General features: G+C 39.9%; 1 protein-coding gene across 11 annotated transcripts in view; it reads right to left on the bottom strand.

Moving 5' to 3' along the window:
- Positions 1 to 24,034, bottom strand: part of LOC124158464 (partitioning defective 3 homolog) — a 556,537-nt gene that overhangs the window by 46,076 nt on the left and 486,427 nt on the right. For 8 of the 11 annotated variants that reach the window (XM_046533571.1, XM_046533572.1, XM_046533579.1 and 5 more), the window contains exons 2-13: positions 19,389 to 19,661; positions 15,169 to 15,462; positions 13,910 to 14,117; positions 12,669 to 12,870; positions 10,227 to 10,430; positions 9,291 to 9,601; positions 7,641 to 7,754; positions 7,415 to 7,533; positions 6,944 to 7,240; positions 4,753 to 4,809; positions 663 to 765; positions 267 to 398 (exon numbers count right to left, since the gene is read on the bottom strand). In XM_046533571.1, the coding sequence (XP_046389527.1) occupies positions 267 to 398; positions 663 to 765; positions 4,753 to 4,809; positions 6,944 to 7,240; positions 7,415 to 7,533; positions 7,641 to 7,754; positions 9,291 to 9,601; positions 10,227 to 10,430; positions 12,669 to 12,870; positions 13,910 to 14,117; positions 15,169 to 15,462; positions 19,389 to 19,661 (2,314 nt within the window). Of the gene's footprint in view, positions 1 to 266; positions 399 to 662; positions 766 to 4,752; positions 4,810 to 6,943; positions 7,241 to 7,414; positions 7,534 to 7,640; positions 7,755 to 9,290; positions 9,602 to 10,226; positions 10,431 to 12,668; positions 12,871 to 13,909; positions 14,118 to 15,168; positions 15,463 to 19,388; positions 19,662 to 22,729; positions 22,842 to 23,019; positions 23,263 to 24,034 lie in introns of those variants that run through there. The other 3 variants (XM_046533577.1, XM_046533578.1, XM_046533570.1) reach the window with 3 other exon arrangements.

The raw sequence follows: 24,034 nt of genomic DNA on the forward strand, positions 1-24,034 counted from the left end.
TTGAGAATAAAATAAATAAAATCAAAAAACAATAAAATAAAAACCATGTGTCGGAAGGAGAGGGTGATAACGAGGGCCCACGATTGGTCAAGTGACATGCACACTTCTCAGGGTCCCCCTTCCCTTTTCTTCTGTCACGGCACAACTCTGGCCAGCTCGACAGTTCGCTGCCTATCAAACTCCATGCCACTTGAGGCTACATTTAAGGCATGATACCAAACCATTAAACAGTAAAATAATTCCCCTGACTCATGACATTCTCTTACCAAGCTGATCGTTAGTGCGAAGACGTCCATCCCTTGATGCTGCTCCGCCGTGGATGACGCTCTTGACAAATATCCCCAAGTCAACGGGACGACCACTCTCATTACACGTCGTCTTCCCTTTCACACTCACCCCTGTAAAATTCAGTTTGTCATTGGTACAAATTTTCTCATCTTGAGTGAGCATGCACTTCATTTAGAGGGGAATCAAAAATCACTTTTTCCTCAAATTCAAAGCTCAAATCAAACCAGCTGAGATTTGTAATCAAATCTTGAATTTACATGGAGAAAATATTTCTGAATTAAAATAAATTCATTTGTTTATGAATGTTCCTATGCTAAAAGTTTATTTTCCAATAGATAAAAAGCATTATATTTAAAGAGATTTATTTTACTCACCCAGTCCTGCTTTTTCAGTGTCATGCACGGGAATTTCAAAAGTTATTATCTCACGCTGCTTCCAAGGAAAAAGCAGACTGTCATCATTTACTTTCTCTGGAGGCTGAGGAATGAACACAAAAATAGAAATTTAATGAAGTAAATTAGCAATAAAAATATTTCAAAATAGATTGTTTAAATGGCTGAAAGCTACAGTAAAACCTCATTAATTCAAAACTGAAGGGACCTAAAACAATGGACTTTGAATTGATTGTACTTTCATGGAATAATTCAATAAATATACAGAAATTTCTATAAAATATTGTACCACTGAATATTTCTACCTAAAGGCACAAGATAGAAATCATTTAGGGCAGCGGACCAAAAACCTTCAATAATGTGAGTATGACCTGTAATCTTTGCTCCAAGAACAATGCGAATGAGGATGCGCACTGGGATATAAGTGTAGCCGAGTGAGCCGGCTCCCTGGCTTCTATGCCCATAACTGACAATTGAGCTTCAAATGTTAAGAAGTAAATTAATGGGTATGTTTCATACGCTAAGTAAATTTTGTACTGTTGACGATTTCATTTTCGGCTTACTCCATGTCAATGACTCAGCGTGGATTATTTTTCTGTGTAGACAGCGCACAGGCCTAAGTGAAATACTTTGAGCTCAACCTTAGCTACGTAACTGAATTAATTTTTGACAAGGGAAGTATTTATATTTAGACGTTATTGCACATAATTTAAAAGAAATCAATTTGAAATAATTGCTTCCAAACTGTGAATATGTGCTGATGTCGAGGATAACTTCAAATTACCCGATAAAAACGAGATTTGCAGGGAAAAATTAGGCTTTGAATTGTATGTTAGGCAGTATTTCAAATTATCTACATCTATCGCACAATTTCTCATGTCGTTTACTAGGGGGCTGTCGACAACTTCGAAAGAGGCGGTATTTCAAATTTAAAGAGTTTGAATTACCAAGGTTTTACTGTATTTATAAAGAAGATACCATGACTATAAGTTGAAAAGCATACTAAACCGAAAAAACTATGCAAATATCAGTATTTAAACTACAATAGCCTGATGAAAAAAATGAGAAAACTATAAATAACTGTAGCTTCATTAAGGGCAGTGTGTGGCATATACCTATGTCAATAAGAAATGAATTTTCAGCCATATTAAGTTAGTGTCTAATAAACGTCATTATTTATTAAAGTCAAGAACTGTACTAAATATATTGAATAGTTAAAATTCGTTCAAACTATTACAATATGTGTGTCACATAGACACTTAAATTTTTTTACTAAGCTTAAGAGCAATGACTGGCAAACAAACATATACCTAAGCTTAAAAATAAGTGAAAGTTAAATTTTAAGCCCTTTTGACTCCCAGATTTTTTCTATTGAATTGGGCTTGCTTATGGCTTAGAAAACTAAAACCAGTTTACACCAGTCTTACACACTACATGACATAAATTATAAAAGAATTGAGAAAATTAAGAACAACAATCAATGATGCATTATAAAAACTTAACTTAAATTGAAAACACTAAAGTTATGTACTGCATAGAATTTCAATAAATGTGTAAACCTTTCTGGAAACATTCACTGTTATGAATCTAATGCAAATAAATTACACAATACACAAAAGGACACTTAAGCTACCTGTTAAGTTTTTCCCAAATATTAATTATTTGAGACAAAATACCATCCAATTGCTAGCAAAATTAAAGCCTATATGTATTATTCACTTGTAAGCATCCAACACCAACGAACCTCCAAACACCCAATACATTTAAAGCATCGAATACCGCAGTGACCTCTTTGAGATTTCCACCAGTGAAGAGGACAGAGTGGAGCCTAGCAAACATTCAGATGAAACCATGAGAAGAACCCCTGATGGCCACAGCAATGAGACTAATAAGTCTGGAAGTACACTCCTGCTGGGACCCTTAAACTTTAAGGGTTAAAATTCTCCCAGGGCACTGTAGAAGGGCAAGCCTAACAGAAGCATAGCAACATGTTAAATAGGTGTCTTTCAAAGCAATAACCATATATGTTATATATACCCTGACAAAACATTGAAAAACTACAGAATTTGTAAACGTGAGGATTTCTGACGCCCCTTCAGAAATTTCTTTCGGAAATTCTTGAGGTTTCAATTTAAGCGTTGCCAAAGGGTTTTCAAGAGTTGAAAAATACCTTCATAGACCCCTTCATGAAGTTTTCGAAAAGATTTTGATGAAATTCTCTAGTAAAACTGAATTAAGTCTCTTGTTGGCTCATAATTTTTGTCAGGATATTTCTACGTATTTGAAAGAACTGATCCACAAACACTGACTGAGGGCACGGGAGCATGGGGTTGCTGAAGCATTGTTTGGACATCGGAGTTGTGACACCAAGAAAATTTGGTATTGACAAAATGGAGCATTATGTGTACACGAGACAGAACAAAGAGAAGAGGGAAGCATAAGAATGTTGGAGAGAGCTGGAGATGGAAAAATGCAGTGCAAGCTAGAAAAAACCAAATATGGAAAAATAGGACACATGCAGCTTGACATCACATTCGATGAGATAAAGAAAAATTTATAAGGAAATTCCAAAGTTACTTCAAACATGAATTTTAAACCTTATTATGAGTTACAAATTACATAATATGTACTTGAAAAGCCACATTTTAATAACTTAAATGGCAACATGATAATTGTATGGTCCACTTAAATATTAGTTACACCCCAAAAAGGTCTCAAACAATTACAGAAACAATGCGCAAACAACAATTGTTATAAAAATGCTACACGAACATAGGGGCCATTACATGTCAAGCAAATGCAAATATGTATGTAACATTTAAATAGTCTAATCTTTTCCTACTCATTACAAATTTGGTACATTAAGCAACCCTTGTGAGTAGTGAAAAAAGTATCATTTTGAAGGTAATAAAACAATAACAAATGTATATGGCCCGGATATTTCAAGTAGAGTATGAGTTATTTATCAATAGATATAAATGCACACCCGAATTTGATGCCCTCTAACTTTCTTATAAATTGGTGAAAAACACCACAAAATTGGTATTTTCCATTATCTACGCACCAAATGTGGAAACTTACTCAGTCATTACTACTCCAAGAACCATTTATAAAATATCCCTGGAATGTAAACAGACAGAACAAAGAAATCTAGAACAAAAATAAGGAGTGGAGAGCCAAGAGTAATGGATGTAGTTCTCCTTTGGATAAGAAAGAATGTATGTTAAGATGGTGATAAAACAATGTGTAAATATGCCCATGGTGAAAATAGTTTCTAATACAAATCCTAGTTCAGTAAACTACAGAAGAAGGATAAATTCTTTAAAACATAGTTCTAGAAGATACGAATTAGTTGTCCAAGAGGTCCAATTATACATAAACAAAAAAAAGTACAAATACATTACATATGGCTACATAAAATATTTATATTTATTCAAATTATTTAGAAGACAGTTGAGAGAAGGAAGTGACCTTACTAGTATTTAAGAGATAAGGTGCATATGAAAGAGAGAAAATTTATATGTACATAAAAAAAACAATTCTCAATGCATTCAAAAATATCTTTGTGACTGATGGCGGAGTCAGAATCATAAGTCTATCACTAGGCTAGTTTGAAAAGTACTTTATTGTGAGATTTTAATCTTTGGTGGCAAGGAAAATCAATGGGAACCAATGTATGAAAAAGTAATTTTTCAAAGCTCTCTACACCTGGCACTTAAAAGACAAACAAAAATGATCAACCACAACCAACCCATTCTACCCAGAATGCTTTTAGAGCGCATCCCTGAAAAAAGGATGGGTTATTTTTTCTGCCATGTCAAATGCGGTCATTCAAACACAAATACGCATCCCTTGGTATCTTGAAAATGCAGCCTGGACAAGGATTCTCCTCCGTTAGGCTTGACGTGATTGAAAATGCGCTGAATATCAACGCAGTCCCTCCTGTCCCACAAAATTTCACTTTTGCCCCAGTCACAAAGGTACTTCCACGAATTAACGTGTCTACGCCTCAACCTAGAGCATGCATGATTCGACACAATAGTTTTAAGCACAAAGAAAGTAATGTGAGAACCTCATTAATATGTCTCTTCCGCTCGTCTGGGCTGGTGCCAACAGGTACAGGACATTCCTACAGGCAGAACAGCACATTAGCAAAATTTACCAAATGATTAATGCAAAACAGCTGTAATAATGAACATCCCAATAAATCATTCGACCTACACATGCCTTCAACCTATTGCAAACAAATTCATAGGACTTACACACCAAAACAAAGCTCAAATGCTAATATATAAACATGCATACAAAGGATAAACAGCCAATACATTTCATTCCAGCTGGTCACCATTCTAAGTACAATTGGGGCATGTCATTTCATATTTTCAAACAATTGAGTGCACGTTCTATCAGTCACACCACCATGAATTTCCTCACAGAATTCTACAACTGGAAAGTTACTATGAATTTATTACATATCAATTATGTAATGAAGAAATAATTTACAATGCAATGCCAATTAATATTCTTTGCATTCACTAACCTGAATTATATATACTGATTCTAACTAAATTTTCAATACCATTCAAAAGTGCAAACATTTTATTGTGAAAAACTAAAGAAATAAGTTAAGCCCATACTACATTCAAATCTCTTATGCTTCATTTATACAAATTAGTTCAGAAAATAAGTTAATCAAAGGCCTAAGTACAATGGAACAAATTTCATACACCAAAATAATGGATGGAAATGATAAAAACAATTCCAACATCAAATGCTCTTTGATTTGAGAGTGAATGGAGAAAATTCCCCATTTTTTACCACACTCCAAGTTATCACTCAATTGACACTACTAAAACTGGAATAAAAATTTATTTTGGACGGTTTAAATCTGAAGTGAAATGAGAGATAGCACCTGTGTTCTCATTCTTCACCATTTACAGCCATCTATAAACAAGGAATAGCTATATGAATGTAATCATAATCATAGGTGAACTCTGTTACCGAAATGTGATTCTGAAAGTTTTATTCCATAACTTCCATTGAATTCACTGCGTGCGATATTGTCAATTTCATACCTCACTTTTTCCCAGCAACGAGAGATTGTAGATACATGCATGTATTTCGAAGTGTTGCGTGACTTTGCAATGCTATTTATCAACAGTGATTTCATTGAAAAATTCAGGAAAAAAATTGGAAAAGCACATTGTTTTTTGGATTCTCGTTTGGGTGAATTCGTTTCCTTGCAATCATGCCCTGAGGCATTTGCTGTTGAAGCTGTTGTCACTGAGTGCTCAGCGGAAGAAAATTAGTTCCAAGTCTAACATTGTCTCTATGCTAAAAGAATTCAAAGCTGCAATGCCTCTTAAAACATAGCTGCTATTAACTTTGGTCATTTCTCTTTCAATGAATACATATGTCCTCATGAATGTATGTTTTATTTTTGTAATTATTTCTTTTTCACCCAGGGATTATTTCCTTATATAGATGTCGTATTTGTATATTTAGTAACTTTTTGTCGTTCAATATACAGTTATTCTTCAATTTCAATGTTGATTTCGTTCATAATCATGCAATAATTCCTACAATGCATTAAGTCAATGTACTGTTAGTTCACATTACTACCAATAGAGGGGGTGGCGTCATGTTTCTTTTCAAAGTCCACAGGTGGCTCTGATGTTGTATCGGGAGGTTTTTACCTAGGGAAAAAGTACAAATTTTTCCACCAAATTACCCAAATTTTACCACTTAAATTTGCAGAGAGTTTACCCATTTAAACATGGGTTTGCCATCTTTTACCAAAATTTCAATTTCTTGCAAACAAAATTTATCAACGAATTTAAATTAACAACACAAACTTTGGAATTGTGTGACAATATATCATTTTGCATGAATTGGTTTTTGCAATGGATTATATCAGCACACCAACCTTCCCTAAAATAAATCCATAACCATTCCCTTTCGATAAGGTCACCTTTGTTTGATATTAGACAACAAAAAGGCAATGCAAACACCTCTTACACAGCCAGAGCCTGGAGGGCAGAACCAACCATTTAAGTCCTTGCATTTAATTCCCTTATAGCGTATAAAAACATAAAAATAGGCCACATTGAATTTACTATCCTAGATACTTCCTAATTATTCTTCATTCCCATTACCCAGAAAAAGGCAACCGATGAAAGCAAATGCGTAACTTATGATTAACGAAAGCAGTGAGCTTGAATGATTTTCCCAACAACCCCAAGCTTTGTCAAAGGGCAACTCACCAACTTGCGTGGTAGTTGGGGGCTAGTGCTTCGATTCGAGGCATTCTTAACCTCTTCCCTGGACGTTGCCGACTCCGCGCTGCTGTCCATTTCGTTTGATGCAGGGGACGAAGCCGCGCCCGTGGGGGACGCCCTCTCTGCCTGCTGACGAGAAACCACCAGGAGCACCTTGCTGCCCTGCGGAGCGTTTCTCAGCACCGCCACCGCTTCCGATTGCGACTTCCCCGTCATTTCCACCCCATTCACTTCTAGAAGACGATCCCCTGGCTTTAAGCGACCATCCTCAACCGCAGCACCCTGAAATCATCAACACTTCAATGCGTACGTATTCATCGACATTGACATATACCCAGCAAGCACCTTCAATGCACATGTGTGGAGTGGGACCAGTGGGAAAATTCTGATCATAACATATGAATAAATGTGTTACCTTTCCGGTGGTATGGTGAACAAATAAAATGTGTGACATACCTTTGGTAAAATATTTTTAATGTATATTGGGCAGTTTCCACCAGCAGGATTATCTCTTGTTGTAATACTGAATCCTAATCCATGCTGACCTTTCAGAAGTTCTATTTCTATCTTCTTTCCTATAAAAATGAGCATGAACAGATTGAGAAATAACAAATAAAAACAAACACAATCTGAATAGGTAGGTACCTCTATTCAAAGGTGGATCGTGCCACAGAATCATTACCTATTTTGCGGGTGTTGGCATGCAGCAAACTATTTGTGTTCCTAGCACCTGGAGCTGCTTGAGGAACTTTTTTCGTAGGTGAAACCGTTGCCAACTTTGTATCTGCACTGACCACTGTAATTTAAAAACATATGAATCAATAATAACACACTCTCACTGTCAAAATTTGATTCACAGAAACTTAAATTCAAATGCCATTTCAGTAATTCTCATTTACATATCAGGCTATTTTAGAATAAAATTCTATGATAGAAAGCCAAAAAGTAATCAAAATCAAAAGAAAAACAGAAAACACTTTTCAATGTGATTTTTCACTTCCAAAAAATAGCTCATGTATGAACCCCCACCAAAAAAATGCGAACTTGTAACAAGTGAATGCCGGAAATATGACCGGAATCCATGAAGCAAGGAATTGCTTCCTGAAAGAGGTGATAACCAAGGATATACTTCCTTTTAGATGTAAAAAAGTTACGGAAAACTGTTAAAAAATTGTAAATAACCTACACGATATCAACTCATAATCATGATAACAACTTTTGCTGCCAACGGTAGATACATAGTTTGATCTTTGAAGGACAAATGAAATCCACGACTAGTTGAAGCATTTGCAATCACTTCCACTTAGCAACTATTATTACTTTCGAAATATTTAATGCTACCTTCAAAACAAGATCTGCCTTCTAACAAGGAGACATCGCCAAAGTGATATTCGGGATCTGGTTGCAAATGTTATTTTCTGAAACTACATAGGTAAGGCAGAAAAAGTGTCACGGCTTTCTTCCACATAGGCCCGGGTTCGAGAGATATTTGCATGTAAAGATTTCGCGCAGCATGGCATCCCTAGAGTAATCGCTCCCTGTTAACTATGGCTGTGGCCGCGTGGTCTTGGGTGCTAGTCCTCTTATCGGTAACCATGATTTCAAAAATTAGAAGAGAGAAAAATTTATATTGCCAACACTGGGACTCGAACCCAGGACACCCACTACAGATAAGAGGACTAGGGCCCAAGACAAGACTAGGGCAACGGCCGTAGTTAACAGGGAGCGATTACTCTAGGGATGTCATGCTGCACGAAATCTTTACAAGCGAATATCTCTCGAACCGGGGCCTATGTGGAAGAAAGCCGTGACACTTCTTCTACATTACCTATATAGTTTCAGAAAATAACATCTGCAACCATATCCCGAACATCACTTTTGCAATGTCTCCTTGTAAGTGTAGCAGGCCCATATAAGCATCAGCTTTTGAATTACATAAGAAAAGAGCAGCAAGCTGACTTACTGATACATATTATCAAAATAAGGGGTTAAATTTAAGGCACAGCAATAAATTTTCTTCAGAACAATGCAAATTTTTTTCACTGCTAACTATTAGTCCTGCTATTGCTAACTAAAAGCCATATGGAAAGAAGAAAGTATTCCATTAACCACATTTAATGTCCAGAATTTTCAAATAGTATTGCCTTCATCCACCTTCATTGAATCCATCAAATCAGCAATTATATTACAATAACAGACTAGAAGCAATTGTTAATATCAAAACACAATTTCTAACAGAATATTCCCATACAATTCATTTCACTGAACATGAAAATTTAAGCCACAACGTCAATTGTGTACAATGAGGGCAGAACAAGCAAAACAGACTAACGTCTCTCCTCCGCCTCAACCATTCCAACGCAATTCTCCTCGGGAGCTGACGTTTCCCCCCTTGGCTTGGGTCTTATGGCTGGCTTCTGTGGCGTTCCCTTTGACTGCCGACTCTCTTGATGCTGCAGATGCGTCAGACTTTGCTGGGAGGACGTTTGGGAGGACGTTGGGGAGGACAACTGCTCGCGACTGATGGATTTCGGGAAGACGGGTGGGGGAGGCTTTTTCAGCGCTCCCACTGTGCTCTTGTGCTTCACCACTCTCAACTGAAGTTCTGGAGCTTTTAAAGAATTCTTAAATATCTCTTGAACCCTATGCAAAATCAAGCATCAATAATTAACACAGGAATAAGAGAAAGTACAAAAGCAGCACCTGGAAATGAAACACCGGCTGAGCAAATTCACTCAGATGAGAAAGAATGTCAATTCAAGGTAAAAATGCCTGACTTTGATAAAAAAGGAATATGTACTTCTATTATGAAGAAATTCATCTATTTATGAAGAAACACTAAAATTGTAAGCCCACATAGAAATTATACTATGTCAAATGACTTTACAAGACTTTCATATAAAAAAATAACTAAAAATGAATACATCTAGCTAATTTTCAAGAATAAAATATTTCAGCAAGGCTGAAGATGCTTAAAATTGTGAAAATGTATAAAATTTAAGGTATGGATTATAGTCTGGGCTCTATTTATTTTTAGGACTAAGAATGAGTAAGTTAGTTGACATAGAACTGGAAAGTTAGTCAATTAAATTTTCCACTGAAGCAGAGTAAAAATGATAAAGAAATAGCTAGGAGGCATCAAGCATGAAGGATGTACGCTAATGAGGATATCATTTTTTTTCATTTTCAGGGTTCAATTTCCCCTTCTTGAACATTTTAATTGTAATTGTAACCCATTTTGTCACTTCATACATTAATTATTAATTACCTGTGGAATGGCATATCCAATAGGTTTTCGCCATTTATCTCAATTATGCGATCATAGATAGCAAGTCGTCCATCTCTATCAATGCGACCTCCAGGCTCAATACCTTGAACTAGTAGGCCCCTATCTTTACCAAGCCGATCATAGTCAGGCACTACATGAATACCAAGCGGTCCACTTTCATTGCGCATTGCAACATACTCCAGCCTGGATTAAAGTAAACAGTTTGATATAAGAAGATGAAACACTACCTCCCCAGTCATGAAAATCCATTAAAATGATAGTATGCATCATCGGATTTCATAAAGGTACATACACCAAGGAATTTGGACTGATCCATGACATCTATTCCGTGAAGCCTCTTTCTTTACTTTAATACTATGGAGAGCATGAAAAAGCCTCCTTAATAAATTGAGTCCACAAAAGGAAGTTACTTGCTTTAAACACATTTATGCTTTGCATCATAATTGAAAAACCGAGTCAACATTTCCATGACCAAGCGAAATGAAAATTAAAGAAGAAATGAGGGATTAAATTACATGGGTCATTAATATTAATTTGAAAAGTAACAGAGGTTCTAGGTTACTGGCAATTGTAAAGGCAGTGAATATTTCAGTGAGGCATAAAGAAAATGCATATTCAGAGAATTATTGGCACCCCCTTCATTGAATCATTAGCAGACATTTTTAAGGAAGCAAATGATGTCAACACACTAGTATCTCCATTAGTTTTGCATTGCCCACGGCATTCTCTCCAAGAGAGGCCAACCAAGAGAAAAACACCAAGTGATAGAAAGATCCTTAAGCAGTAAAGAGATCTTCCCATGCTAATGATATGTAATAAAAAACTTGTCTTGAAGCTTATGGCCACTGTAAAGACTTTTGTTTTGGACTGGGGAAAGTCAGCATCTGCAGGATGTCTGCCAGAGACAGCTGTCTGTCTGTCATGTGTCAGCCGTCCAGGGGATTCTTTCCCTCCAGCGATTTACTTGCATTCCCGATAGCGGTGACCACACACATCCACCCTTGCAACTCTCCCAAATGACCAAAATCCATCTACAGACCCATAAAGCTTGTAATTATTCCTTACATATAGCCATAAGCTTCCAAACAAGGTCTGTATAGGTCTACTTGATCCCAAGGCAGTGGTGTGTCTATGAGCTGGGAGACCACAAGAAGACATCTTGTCCAGATCAAGAAAAAGAAATGGCTCCGTTCACCACCAGTGTCAAGAGGTTATTGAGGTAGGGCGGGGAAGGAAACTAATAATCAGGAAGCATGTTGGTTAGATGACTGTAAGTGTCGTACCGCTCAAACTCCACTATGGCAAGTGGCGTGGCATGCTTCCAACAGGATGAAGCAGCCTCCGCAAGAACAACGTCGATCGTGGCTAATGCAAACTTATGCCCAAGGAGATGGTGACTATGTGAACAACACAATGAGAGAATAGTTTTTAGAAAGACTACTTTAATGTTCTCTTAATAACTCTCTAATTTTCTACAAGCTCCCTCCCTCTCCTCTCTCTCGGAAAAAAACTTGATACTGAAGGTTAGTTGCTCTCTGATTTAAGAAAAAATTTAATATTATCGAGCTTTCAAAACTTGAAGATACTGTCATCATGTAAAAAAAATCCAATCAATACCTTAAAAATCTGCCAATTATCTTGTGAACTTTAGTACCACAACACAAGCCATATGGGCCAATGGAAAAAATTCAATTTTTATGGAAGAATTGAAGCATGATCAAAAAATCAGTGTGCAGTGACATTTTAAAAAATGGTGGCCAAAAGAAATAACACTATCAGTCACAAAAATACAGTTGCAAAATACAAAATGAATGCAATTTTGCAAGGACATCTAAAGGGCTGGGCAAAAGCGCAGAATGTTCCTATCTAGTCAAGTACGAAAGATGAATGCTTCACAGCAAGTAGGCTAGCAAAAGTAAAATGTTAGATTCTACTAGGGCAGGAATTCATAGGAATGAAAAGCATATTATGACACAGAGATGAAGGTGGGTCTACCAGACAAAAAGAAGCTTGGTGTGTAAAAATAATAAAAATGGCTCCAAATGAACAAAAAAATGCAGTGATGGTTCTGAACAGTGAAGTGCGTGAACAGTGAAAGTGATGCTATTTCAATAAAATATCCTATATGCTCAAAGGAAAATCTTCTGTCTTATTGATAAACAATGTTCTGATATGTCACTCTTAATAAATATAAGCATTGAGATTATCAAAAAAACCAGGCAAGAAATTCCATTGTTAGCCTTGTTCTCAAGAAAGGAGCAGAATTTTTACAGAACCAGAGGAATGCAGCCGAAATTGATAATTTTTTGGACCACTTCCACTGTACGCACGAGGTAAGCAGTGTATAACACAATAGTTTTTGAACAGTAAACAAAAGTGATTGCATAAAAGGCAGAGCAAACAATTTGGCCCACGACATACTCATCAGACGATGTGAGCTCGTCTTCCGGATCGGATGCAGCCACGCCCGTCACAATGGGCAACTTGGGAGAGGGCGTCGGACTCGGGTGGTGCGGAGCGCCAAGAGGCTCCCGTCGACCCACGCCCATTCCCGGAGTGGGGAGACTTCCAGAAGCTGCCCTCTCCGCTGCTTCAGCCCACTTCCAACCGCCTGGGCTATCACCTGACGTCAAGGAGGAGAAGAATGAATACATATTCACATTTCTCATCATCAATCAACATTGAAGAATAAGGGAACTTGGTTATTTACAACAAGGGAGAAATTTGCCACGAAAAAAACACTAGGCTTTACCAGGATCTCTCAAATGTACGCCTGGACCAGTTGCACCCCCTAATGGCCCACTGCCTCCAGGGCAAATTTCACCTGGTTGGTATAAATAACTTGGCAACTGACCGTATACAAAGCCCATTTTGTACATAGTTCCTGCACCCATTGCCAAGGCCATGGTAATGGGTGCAGGAAACATGGTCTGTTTTATAGCACACACATTCAGTGTGGAAAGTCACAAGCGTGTTTATTTTCAGACATGGATTAACATTTCAATGCCAGAGTTGTTACATTCTAGTCAAGAGGAAATGCACTTCTCACGCATAAGTTGAATACCCCAAATATTTTAGGACGGACAATGTTCGAGTCATGTGCATCATTTGATCTTCACACCAAAACTGGGGAGTGATAATGTGTTCAACATTTCCAAAATGGACGACTTCATTCTGGGCTCATTCATAAATCCCTCTGCCTTCTTTCGTCCTTCCCAACCCTCACACTCACCCCCACTCACTCACAATCACCACTCACAATCAAAATATGGCCTCGACATTCAAGGATCTCCCAGCGACCATGGGTCAACATTCACTGAGGATGCCTATTTTCACCATTCACACAAAAACTGGCCTCCTCATTTCTTGCTTCAACCATTTCCACCTCAATTGGTCACAGGTGTAACCTCTTGACGGAAATGGATGATTCCCTTATCTTCAAATTCTTGGAAGGGGAGGGCCTTGAAACCCACAGCACATACCTATCCTCTAGAATTATGCATTGACTAAAGGCATTAATTGATGGAGCTCTGATTGATACTACCCAGAAGTCATAGAAATGCAAATAGGACTTCTGAACGGACACTACTGTTGAATATAAAATATGATCTTGCCAGACATATTCAGCTATTCAAGACTTCACACCTCACAAACAAACTCACCTAAAAATTGGACAGAGAGGCGATTGCTGTCCCTGACGAAGCGCGTGAACGCTGAAGACCTCTGGCTGCCTCCAACACCTGCCCTCTGCGATGAACCCTTTCCGCCTTCCGTCCCCTCCTCCCCCTCCCTCAATGGGGTCCTCCGAGAGTGCCATTCATTGCTCAGGAACACATTACCACTCAGCCTGTTGCTCGTTGAATGCTTGCTCTGGAAAAATCCATTTGAAAGTTGATCTCACCGCATGACTTACAGTCTTTAATCAATTACTGATTAATCATCTACGAACATTAAAAACAGACTATGAGTGCAAAGGAAAGTGGTCACAGGTCTTTAATTAGAGTGTTGTAGAGATTTTGAATATTAGGCCTCTCCAGACTTTTCACATGTTTATCATGGAGGTCACAAAATCTGAATCTGAAAATGTTATCGACTTTTTTTAGGGGTTTTCCAGGAAGTTAGGAAACTTTTTCACTAATGTTAAAAAAATACGCACACATTTGTAAGCTAAGAAAATTATTTGGCAATGTGTAATTATCTTGCAAAACGATATTTTTCAAGAGTCTACTTTAACCCCTATATATGCATTCCTTATTTTAATTATTCATGACTCGTTATAGAATAATGAGAATGGCACAGAAAATGTCGTGATAACTGAGATATTGCTCTTAGATAGGAGCATACTTTGACACTGCTTCACAACGTGAAATTCCAAAAGGCATTCCCATAGCTATGAGTTCGTGAAAATGCTCTGAAGATTCTGCTAAGAGCCGAGAGTACAAGCATTGAAGAAAGGAAACAATTCGTCTGATATCACATTTGAATCAAGTTTCAGGCAGGACACAAGTCAAGCAATCAAAATGTGGTGCAAACAAAGAATGATGAAGATGAAATGGATTGACCGTGTAAGTAACGAGGGAGTGCTAAGAAGAGAGGGAGAGAAGAGCAGTCTTCTCACAACCCTTAGAAGAAGACAGGACAACTTAATCGGCAACGTTAGAAGATAATCGCTGCAGGACAAGTGGATGGGAAGAAAGGCAAAAGTAGGCCCACAATAAATTACAATGGCCAGGATATTAAGGATGTTAACGAGAATAAATACTTAAATATGAAAACATTTGATATGAGAGAGGGTGTCAAGCCAATCTTCGGTTGTTGACTCGAATTGATGATGAGGAGGAAGTGAGAATCGATTTTAGGTTGCGACTCTTTTCGAAACGGATTAATCTCGAATCGCCCTCTTGAGTAGGATGCTAATGACCTCGTCTGGGAGGTTGAGGGCCTCGGCGAGGTCCCCGGAGCGCGAGGCGGCGTCCAGGCCCAGTCCAACGGGTGCTGCTGCCGACCACCGCTTCGAGTGGTGCGTCGTGGGCACGGCCACGTCGTCCAGCGGGTCCGGCGCCTCGTCCAGCAGCAGCTGGTTCAGCGTGGGCTCCGAGCCGCGCCTCACCTGCAACGGTGGCGCCGTCAGCTCGCTGCCGGTCACCTCGATGTCCGTGGAAGGACCCTGGGCCGCGGGGCGAGGTCCAGACAGTGAATACTTGTGGTCCCCATCCTGCAACACATACACACACATCGGCCTAAGTAAACATCTCGCCCATTCACGCCTTGAAATATCGCGATATATACACATGTTGGGAAACCGATACCGAGTGTTGAACAATGTATGACAAGTTTGTGGTAGGTTCTTTGACCTCATATATAATGTATACCCGAAATCACGTTATAATCTAACTCTGCAGTTGTTCATGGTCATTCATAGTAGTCAAGTCTTATAAAAAGTGTCAAGTTGTTGAGCGTTCGCAATGTGTACGAAAGCGTTGAATAAATCGGACATTATCTAAAAGGTGATTGTCTTTTTCCTCAACAACGCACCCACAAAGAAATAAGGGCCCTGAATTCCTAACATTAAATCACCGCTGCAGACGATTTTCTAGAATATGATTACCACGCCGTTGAAGTTTTGCTTGCGATAAGATGAAAATTCAATTTTGATAATAGCGGAAAATACTAATATCGCATAAGAGAAATGTGTTGAAAAAGAGCAAATATTCCTTATTTCATAATTTTTGGCGGCAATACCCAATGGTGGAAGAAGAGCTGAATTTTTGTCTCAAGCCCACGCCTTCCATCCTTTATTTTCTCATTAAAATTACACACGTTAATGTTACGTTTACAGTAAAGCTGAACAAAAGCAATTACCACCATCTTTTAAGTTTTTATAGCGCACGCAGGATTTTCAGGGCCCTTAAATGGTTGCCTGATAAATCCCGATGACACAAATATCGCGGCTCATAATGCAGGCGCATACTCAGGTTACTGTTGGGTGAGATATCGTGATACTTGCATCGGGAGACGGTTTTTAAAAAATCGATTCTGATATTTTGAATCTGTCCCATAATTTAAATTTGGCCCGAAATTTAAAGTGAAATTAAAATGGCAATAAGAGGCGCTGTGAGTCGAAACATAAGCGATTCAGCACTCGCCATCGGCGTTGCACTCAAGTGGAGATCTTTGCAATGACCCAGTTTCTCCTCATGTATCGGAATCACCACCACGAGTGCACGGAAAGTGGGAAGAGAGCTTCCATGCCTCCGATCTTTCCAAGGGTTTCTCCTCAAAGCATAAGCATGGCACGACCTCAAAGGAGAATAATACAAGCAAGCAAAAGCAAATTCCAGCTGATAACAACAGCCGATGGCACAGGGTGTCTGAGGACTTCCCTCTTCAACTCACAAAAAGGCCTACTCCCTTTCATCCCATCTAAATATCGCATACAATGAATGGGATAGACCTTTTTGAGAAGCGAAGTGAAGGGAGCCCATGGAGGGAACGAAGACTGCTGAAATACTTCTTAAATACTCCATGCAAACCTACCTTAATCGGTAGGATACTTAAATAATAATAATAATAATAATAAAACGTTTACGCAGACACCCGGTGCTATTGCTTGTTTGTATCAACTGGTATTTATTATTTTTCTTGGATTCGTTATTTAGGGTAGTGTTACCGAAGTAAAATCATGTGACTGATAAGACTTCGCTGTTTCACACTACAAATTTCACTTAAACGACCCTGGTTTCCACGAAAGACCTCATCGGGTAGGTAAACGTTTAAGCCAGTAAAATCTTTTGGAGCGTGGATACGAAACGGGGAGTTGCGGACTGAGATCAGGGTCTCCGATCCGTCATTATCTCACAATCGAGTAATAGTAGCTATTACCGTCAGTCAGTGGCGTAGCGGGGCGGAGTGTCCGGACCACCCCCGAAATATAAAATCACATTTACTTCAATTCATAAAAGACAGCAAAATATTGAAAAATCATGGATTTACACAATATTTCTTTAAAAAAATTGAGGTTCGATTATGAAGACTGTTAAAATTAGTTTAAAACCCTCTAATTAGTACCATTTTTTAAAATGTCCCCCCACCCCCTGAACGAAATTCCTGGCGACACCACTGCCTTCAGCGCCATTTTAAACTCTCCACACCGTAAGTTTGAAAAAAACAGGTGAATTTCGGAAATATACGCCTAATACCTGTCAGCCTGCGGGCGTTTCGGTAAAAACCAACAATATATTTCAGCACTATCAGAACGAAATGTAGACCTTACGTATTTGAATGGCATAGCTTAAAGTTACATCGGGTAATATCAGCGAGTAAGGTAGGGGGCGCCAAGTACGACTGCGTGACGATATGCACACGTGAAAGTCACTCAATACTAATCGTTATCGTATTACTACTACTCGCACCAACGGGCATGCTCATACTGGCTACAACGTACACACTCACTGAGATCACGTCAGCCGGCTAACATAGACATCATGGGTTCGTAACCTGCCTCGACCACATCGAAAGAGAAAAGAGTCCCCGTGGTTTGATGGGTTTAAGATAATTTTGGATGGAGTTAGCTCCCAAAAGACGATTTTGAGACTATGATTCCAAGTTCCTCCGAAGTTGATAGGAACGATTTATGGAGAGACCGTTGTGTTACACCCATCCATATACTTACAATCAGATAAATGTAAAGTAACTGCGGTCGAAAATTAAAATAACGCGTCGAGTAAGATAAAGCCCCATTAACACAAATACCACGTTTTTGTCCAATTTAAACAACTGATTTCTCAAATGCATCCACGTTTAGCTCCAAAAAATCTTAAATTATCCCATGATTAATTTGAAGACACTAAACACCTTGAATTGAAAAGCACACCGCTGCAGATTCGTGGGGCATAGTTCTTACTTTGAGGCAAATAATTATAAACCATCGAAAAAAATGGGTCAAAGCAGCACGAGCGTGTCACCTGATTTGCAAAAGTATTTAACTTTAATTGTGAGACGGCCAAAACTGAATTATTGTAGCCATCATAGATAAAATAAACGTGAAAGATAAAAAGGGTTAAAATATTAGTTACTTATTTAAAATATTTACTGTGGGTGGATCAACACTTATTTATATTTTTTGGCAAAGCTACGAAATCTAGACATTCACCTTAAGAGGTGCAACTCAGACAACAAAAGCAGATATAAATCAATAACAATTTAAGTACACATGGAGGTTTAAGTTGGAAAAAAAAGATGAAAAATTACTATGCATAATTTATTTGCTCTATCCAGACGAATTCACATTGAGTCATGCAAGCAGGGGGGAAGAGGCCAAATGGGCGCAGGAGCATCTAATTTTTATGCAATACATTCCATCACCCTCCCGTGCATCTCATGGGCGAGTGTTCTTTAAACTTAGAGATACTAACTTCCGGGTCACATTGCTCTAAAGAACATTTAAAACTTCCGCGCTTTCTAAGTAAGAGAGAATGGCTGACTGAGTAAGATAAGTCCTTCGTTGAAATTCAACCCTCCATTTCATCGCCACCGAATGAATCGCTCCTTTGGGTTTTAATAATGAACACATCAGAACGTCTTCTTTCCTGTGTCAGGACAGATTTATCTCCCACCGTATCCTGATTGGTCGACCATCTCTTGATGATCTTGAGTGTTGCCATGGCAATTACATTTACCGAGAACGATGGGTACCAAAACGTTGGAGGACAAGAAGATCCCAAGACCAGGAGTAAAACCCGAGAAATAAAACCTTCCCTGAGGATGTTCGAGGCCAGAAGTTTTCTTCGGCAGAGGAGACAGTTATGTGGTTCGTGCGTTGCATACACCGGTCATTTCCTGTCCATTCGCACACATCGGAAAAACATGCATTTCATTAAGTAAGTAAGAAATTTAGTTTAAATAACGCTGACATTTGAGGTTACCGGCTTCCTTGGGCGTTTTCTCCCCAATTACGAGTATTTTTTTTGCAAAACTTTAGGGCTACAAATGACCTCGATAAGATTCTTCGACGCGAATTGGCGGTAGACACTATGAAACGTAACTGTGTCATTCATGGAGAGGCTCCCCTGGGGGTGGTGTCAGATTTCTGGGGGGGGGCAGAAGCCCCCAAACGTAACCTGCCCCGGGGGATGTACTCACGTGGAAGAGGTCAGGGCTTCCGGTGCCGACGGAGGAGGACCCGCTGGCGCCGTCTCCGCCGCCGTGAGGCGCCGGGGGTCGCGCCCCCTCCTCACCCCCGGCGCCTCCGTCCAAGGCGCCATCCTCGGCGCCGTCCCCGCCGCCCTCCTCGCGGAACGCAGCCACTATCGTCTCGCGATCATCCGCCACGTCGCTCAGCAAGTCATCGGGGTCGAGAATGCCACCGCCGGACTGCGACCGCAACGACCTTACGCTCACCCAAGCGTCGGAAGGCTGCAATCCAACGAGAGAGAGAATGCCGTCAAAACAAGTACACCACAATACAACACACAAATTACATGAGAAGCAATGAGTAGTAGATGTGGCCATGGTTTCTGGGATTTCTCCGCGTTGTTTACAGTCATTTATGACCTGAAGATGATTTCCAGCAAAACTGGAGTAATGTGACGCCAAACAACTCGGTATAAATTTCTCGGGTTTTCCACCGGTTGATGTCGTCCATATCTCCTGACGTTTCGAGCAGCGACTTGCTGATCATCCTCAGGGGATCTTTCGAATGCCGTTCTTCCAAATTTGTCCAGAATATAAACACCCCATCCGAGGTCAGGCGTCAATTTCGAAGAACGGCATTCGGAAGATCCTCTGAGGATTATATGCAAGTCGCTGATCGAAACGTCGGGAGACATGGAGAACATCAACCAATGGAAAACCCGAGAAACTTTCCGGCAACGTATACGCCGGGAAAACCTAAGATCATACATAACTCGGTAGAAATGCTGGAAACCATGATTACACCACATAAATTACAAATGAATTACCACATAATACAAATAATATTAAAAGTAAATCGTTATGAACACCGAACATAGAAAAAAATCTAGTTATTCGAAGTAGTAAATTCATACAAAAGTTTTTAAGTTCCTCCAAACCAATTGTTTTGAGAAAATGCAATGAATGTATTCAAATCTATAATCTAAATGAAAAAACGAACATATTAATCGACTTAATATCTAAACAATGAGCCATGTTTCGCGACAATCTGAAATCCAAAAGGGGATGCGTATTGAAATACCACAGGGTTTTTTTAAAACTCAACTGTTTGGCTCACGTTAAAGCCAAGCAGATTCAAAACTATACTGCAACGTGGCACAAAAGGTAAGTTCAAACAAACATTCCGTTTCTATTTATTTCATTGCGTTTTCTTTCGAGGCTTCTGAGCTAATGTCCACCAATGCTATGCTAACGTCACTTGCTTTAAGACATCAGCGAGAGGAGAAATTTTACTATAATTCCACAGTGAAAGATAGTGGCTACCGACTCATACTTCAGCTTACGCTGCTCAGTTGACTTTTTATATCTTAAATATAATTATTATGTAATCATATTTTAAATACAATAAGCATTTGGAGAGCATGGCATAGTGATAAATTAGCAAAAATTATTCTTTTTGATTTAATGCCAAAAATTTGCCCAGCTATAGAATAAGGAAACTTTTTTTCTGTCCAAAATTGCTCCGCAAACATAGGTGACCACCGGAATTCCGTGCGTTCATTCCTGCCTTTTTATTCTACACCGGCAACGAGAGAAACTCCACCACTCAACATCATATGCGCTACATTTACAGCGGTAATGAGGAGAAATTGACATTTTCACTAATATTCCGTTCGTGCAAGGAGTGCAGAGCCAATTAACCTGTCTCGACGCTCGCGTTCCGCTTCACGGACATTCGCGAAACATTACGAGACAACGCGTCCACAATACACCTCCATTCATTCGGACTTCTGGAGCAACTTCGAGAAAAGGAGCAGGCTCCGAAGCCACGCAAAGCCGAGAGTGGATATACTCCATTCCACAAGCATACCACACATTTGAATACGCTGATAGTGCTTGATTGCATAAAACGAAAAGAAAGGGCACGGAGTATGAATGATATTAAAAGGATACGTAAATTCGGATCGCTCCCTCACTTAAGCGGTCGCTGTATTCCAATGCTCAAATGGTCCCCCCCTTCACCCAATTCTACCCCTGAGCCATTTATTGAACGTGCACGCCACGGCAGTTGAGTGGAGCGTTCATTTTTCCCGCGAGGACACATGGGACGTTTTGAGGTGGATCATCCCGAAGTTAAGTTTGGAGAGACGAGGGTAAATCTCGCCTCAGACAGGCGAGTGAACGACACCAATTTAAGAAAGAAGGGGGGTCTATAATATAATAGTTTCCTCCCCTAAGCCGACGCGCACTTGGAGAATTTTTGTGTACGGGAGTACAAATACTTCACCGGAATTGGAATCCGAAACTCTCAGCTGAAAAGCTAACCACCCTTACCACTAGGCTGCCACACTCATGAGTGAGGTAACATTCGATAATATTACTCAGTGCAACTATAATAATACACGTCGTTCAAGTTTTCACAGAACGGAAGGAGGAAAACATGTTGACATTTATCGTCTGGAACCGCGCCAGTAAAACCACCACACACTCACTATTAAGTGCTTAAACAACAACCGAATAGGATAGCCGCAGCGAGACATCCAGAGTGCAGAAATGGAGGAAGAGAGTATTTGGCTCGCACAACAGACGAGACCCACCGAATCAAAATTTCGAAAATGTTTCACGGTCTACTAACGCCCACGACACGATCCTCGAAATACGGGGCATTTACGGATCCGAATCAGCGCGGAGTCTTCGATCCAGAAAGCACATTAGGCAAAAAAGACTACGAAGCATATATACTTCATTATCACCCAAGGCATGCGTCGAATAATGATCGTCCGTCTCCTTAACATCGATAACGATGAAAATTGATACGTCATTGTCAGTGAGAAAATAACCTAACATCTATTAACGGAATCTAAGAAGTAATCAGCAAGCAGAGAATTACAACGATTGTACAGTTAAAATGAGAGCAGCGTCCTCAAAAGGAAACTTGCTTGACAAGAAATTAAATCAATTTCATACTTATCGCTCGTGAGGCAGTTAGTGGTTTTTTCTTCGTTACGTTCGATGGTCATATTAAACATAGCAATGTTAATAACAATCAGGTAGCACAATGCATTAAAATCAAATGAGAGTTATGACACTTGAACTGTAACTAAGGCACAAAATCAATGATAACTCTAAGTGTCTCAACTCCTCCAAGTATTCATCGTGATTACTCTGATTTATATTTTTTTCGACGTGGCATTCCTTCTTCACCGTGATATCTCGCACACACACACTCATTGAATATTGGGGAATCAGTCAAAATAATTCGCTCGCAGTAACTGACGGGACTTAGGACGCATGAGAGGTCACATAATGTTAAAACGACTAGTAAGCAGCGGCTATGGGTGAGTACTTACTTTATTTCCACTCCAATGGTCAAGTGTTATCATTCCGGTAAGAAAACGATTAAATTCCATACGTGAGATGCCCGCACCGGTTGGAGTTTTGATTGGGTTAGTGATTACTTCACTGCGAAGGAATAGCGGTAGTTAAGGCACGATTATGGTAAAACATGAGGATGATTTTTAATAATTGAATTAGAAAAGCTTCTTTCCACCACAATCCCCAGTTAGAATGGTTCTCTTCTGTCAGAGTTCTGAGCACAATGCAATTAAACAAAGAGAATCACTAATCACACCACACGAACCAAATATCTCTTCCGCTCCACAATAATCTTTCCAAGGAAAACCACAGTCATGACGCTCCAGGAAGAGAAACTTAAGTCGTTGCACCGTAGAGTCCTATGCAAGATGCACTACCAGTATTCTTCCTGCGAGGAGGCAATCCACGGAGAGGGAAGAGAGTTCTTCTTACTCGCTAAAACACACTGGTCAACGCTCTCGATCGATGAGTCAGCCGAGCAGCGCCCGCTAGCGAACTGACTCCACCCGCGGGACTGCAGCCAAGGGGGGGGGGGAGGGGGAGGGACCACAACAAAATGATACAAAGGCTCCGACGCCAGCGCCCCCCGAACTGATGTGTGGGGAACGATGAAAGCACTCCTAAACACCACACTTCATTACCTTTGGGTGGCTGAAATTCGATCGCACAGGCCAAGATTGCTCTATTGCACAGCACATTCACATTTGCTGGGCTGCGAGGAGATAAGAGGTAAGAATCGTCGCTCCAAGAATGAGGAAGAAACACGGACTCGTAAGAGTCGAAAACTAAAACACTGCACACGAGAACCGCCACAATCGAGAAGAGAAATTGTTCCACTCAGAGGAAGTCTGCACATGGATTTCGGGCAAACAATAGCACCAGGGGTGTACATAGAGAGCAAATAATACAATTACAACTCAGGCTATGGCCGAAGATGAACTGATGGCTACAGCGAATGAGGGAAGCTCAGTACTATTTTCTATTTCACTGCGTATCCGAATGGCGCCATTACGACGTGGAATATTGCACTTCAGCCACGGGTGACTTCAACGGCCGAAGCAGACCGCGCCACGCCATATATCACCACCGAGGAGACTTCAACGACTGAATCTCACTTCGCAACAGAGCGATCATTCTGTGCGTCCGCTGCGGGATCGGCCCACGATCTTTCCCTCCATCCCACCAGCATTCCGCGTCCGCAGCCAATGGGAAAAGAGAGAGCTCGACGGGGAGTAAGGCGATGACGTAGGCGGCAAGAGGAGGGGGAGGTGGAGCGGCAG

This window comes from Ischnura elegans, chromosome 5, assembly GCF_921293095.1.
Source record: "Ischnura elegans chromosome 5, ioIscEleg1.1, whole genome shotgun sequence".
In the NCBI taxonomy this organism is placed as follows: Eukaryota; Metazoa; Arthropoda; class Insecta; order Odonata; family Coenagrionidae; genus Ischnura; species Ischnura elegans.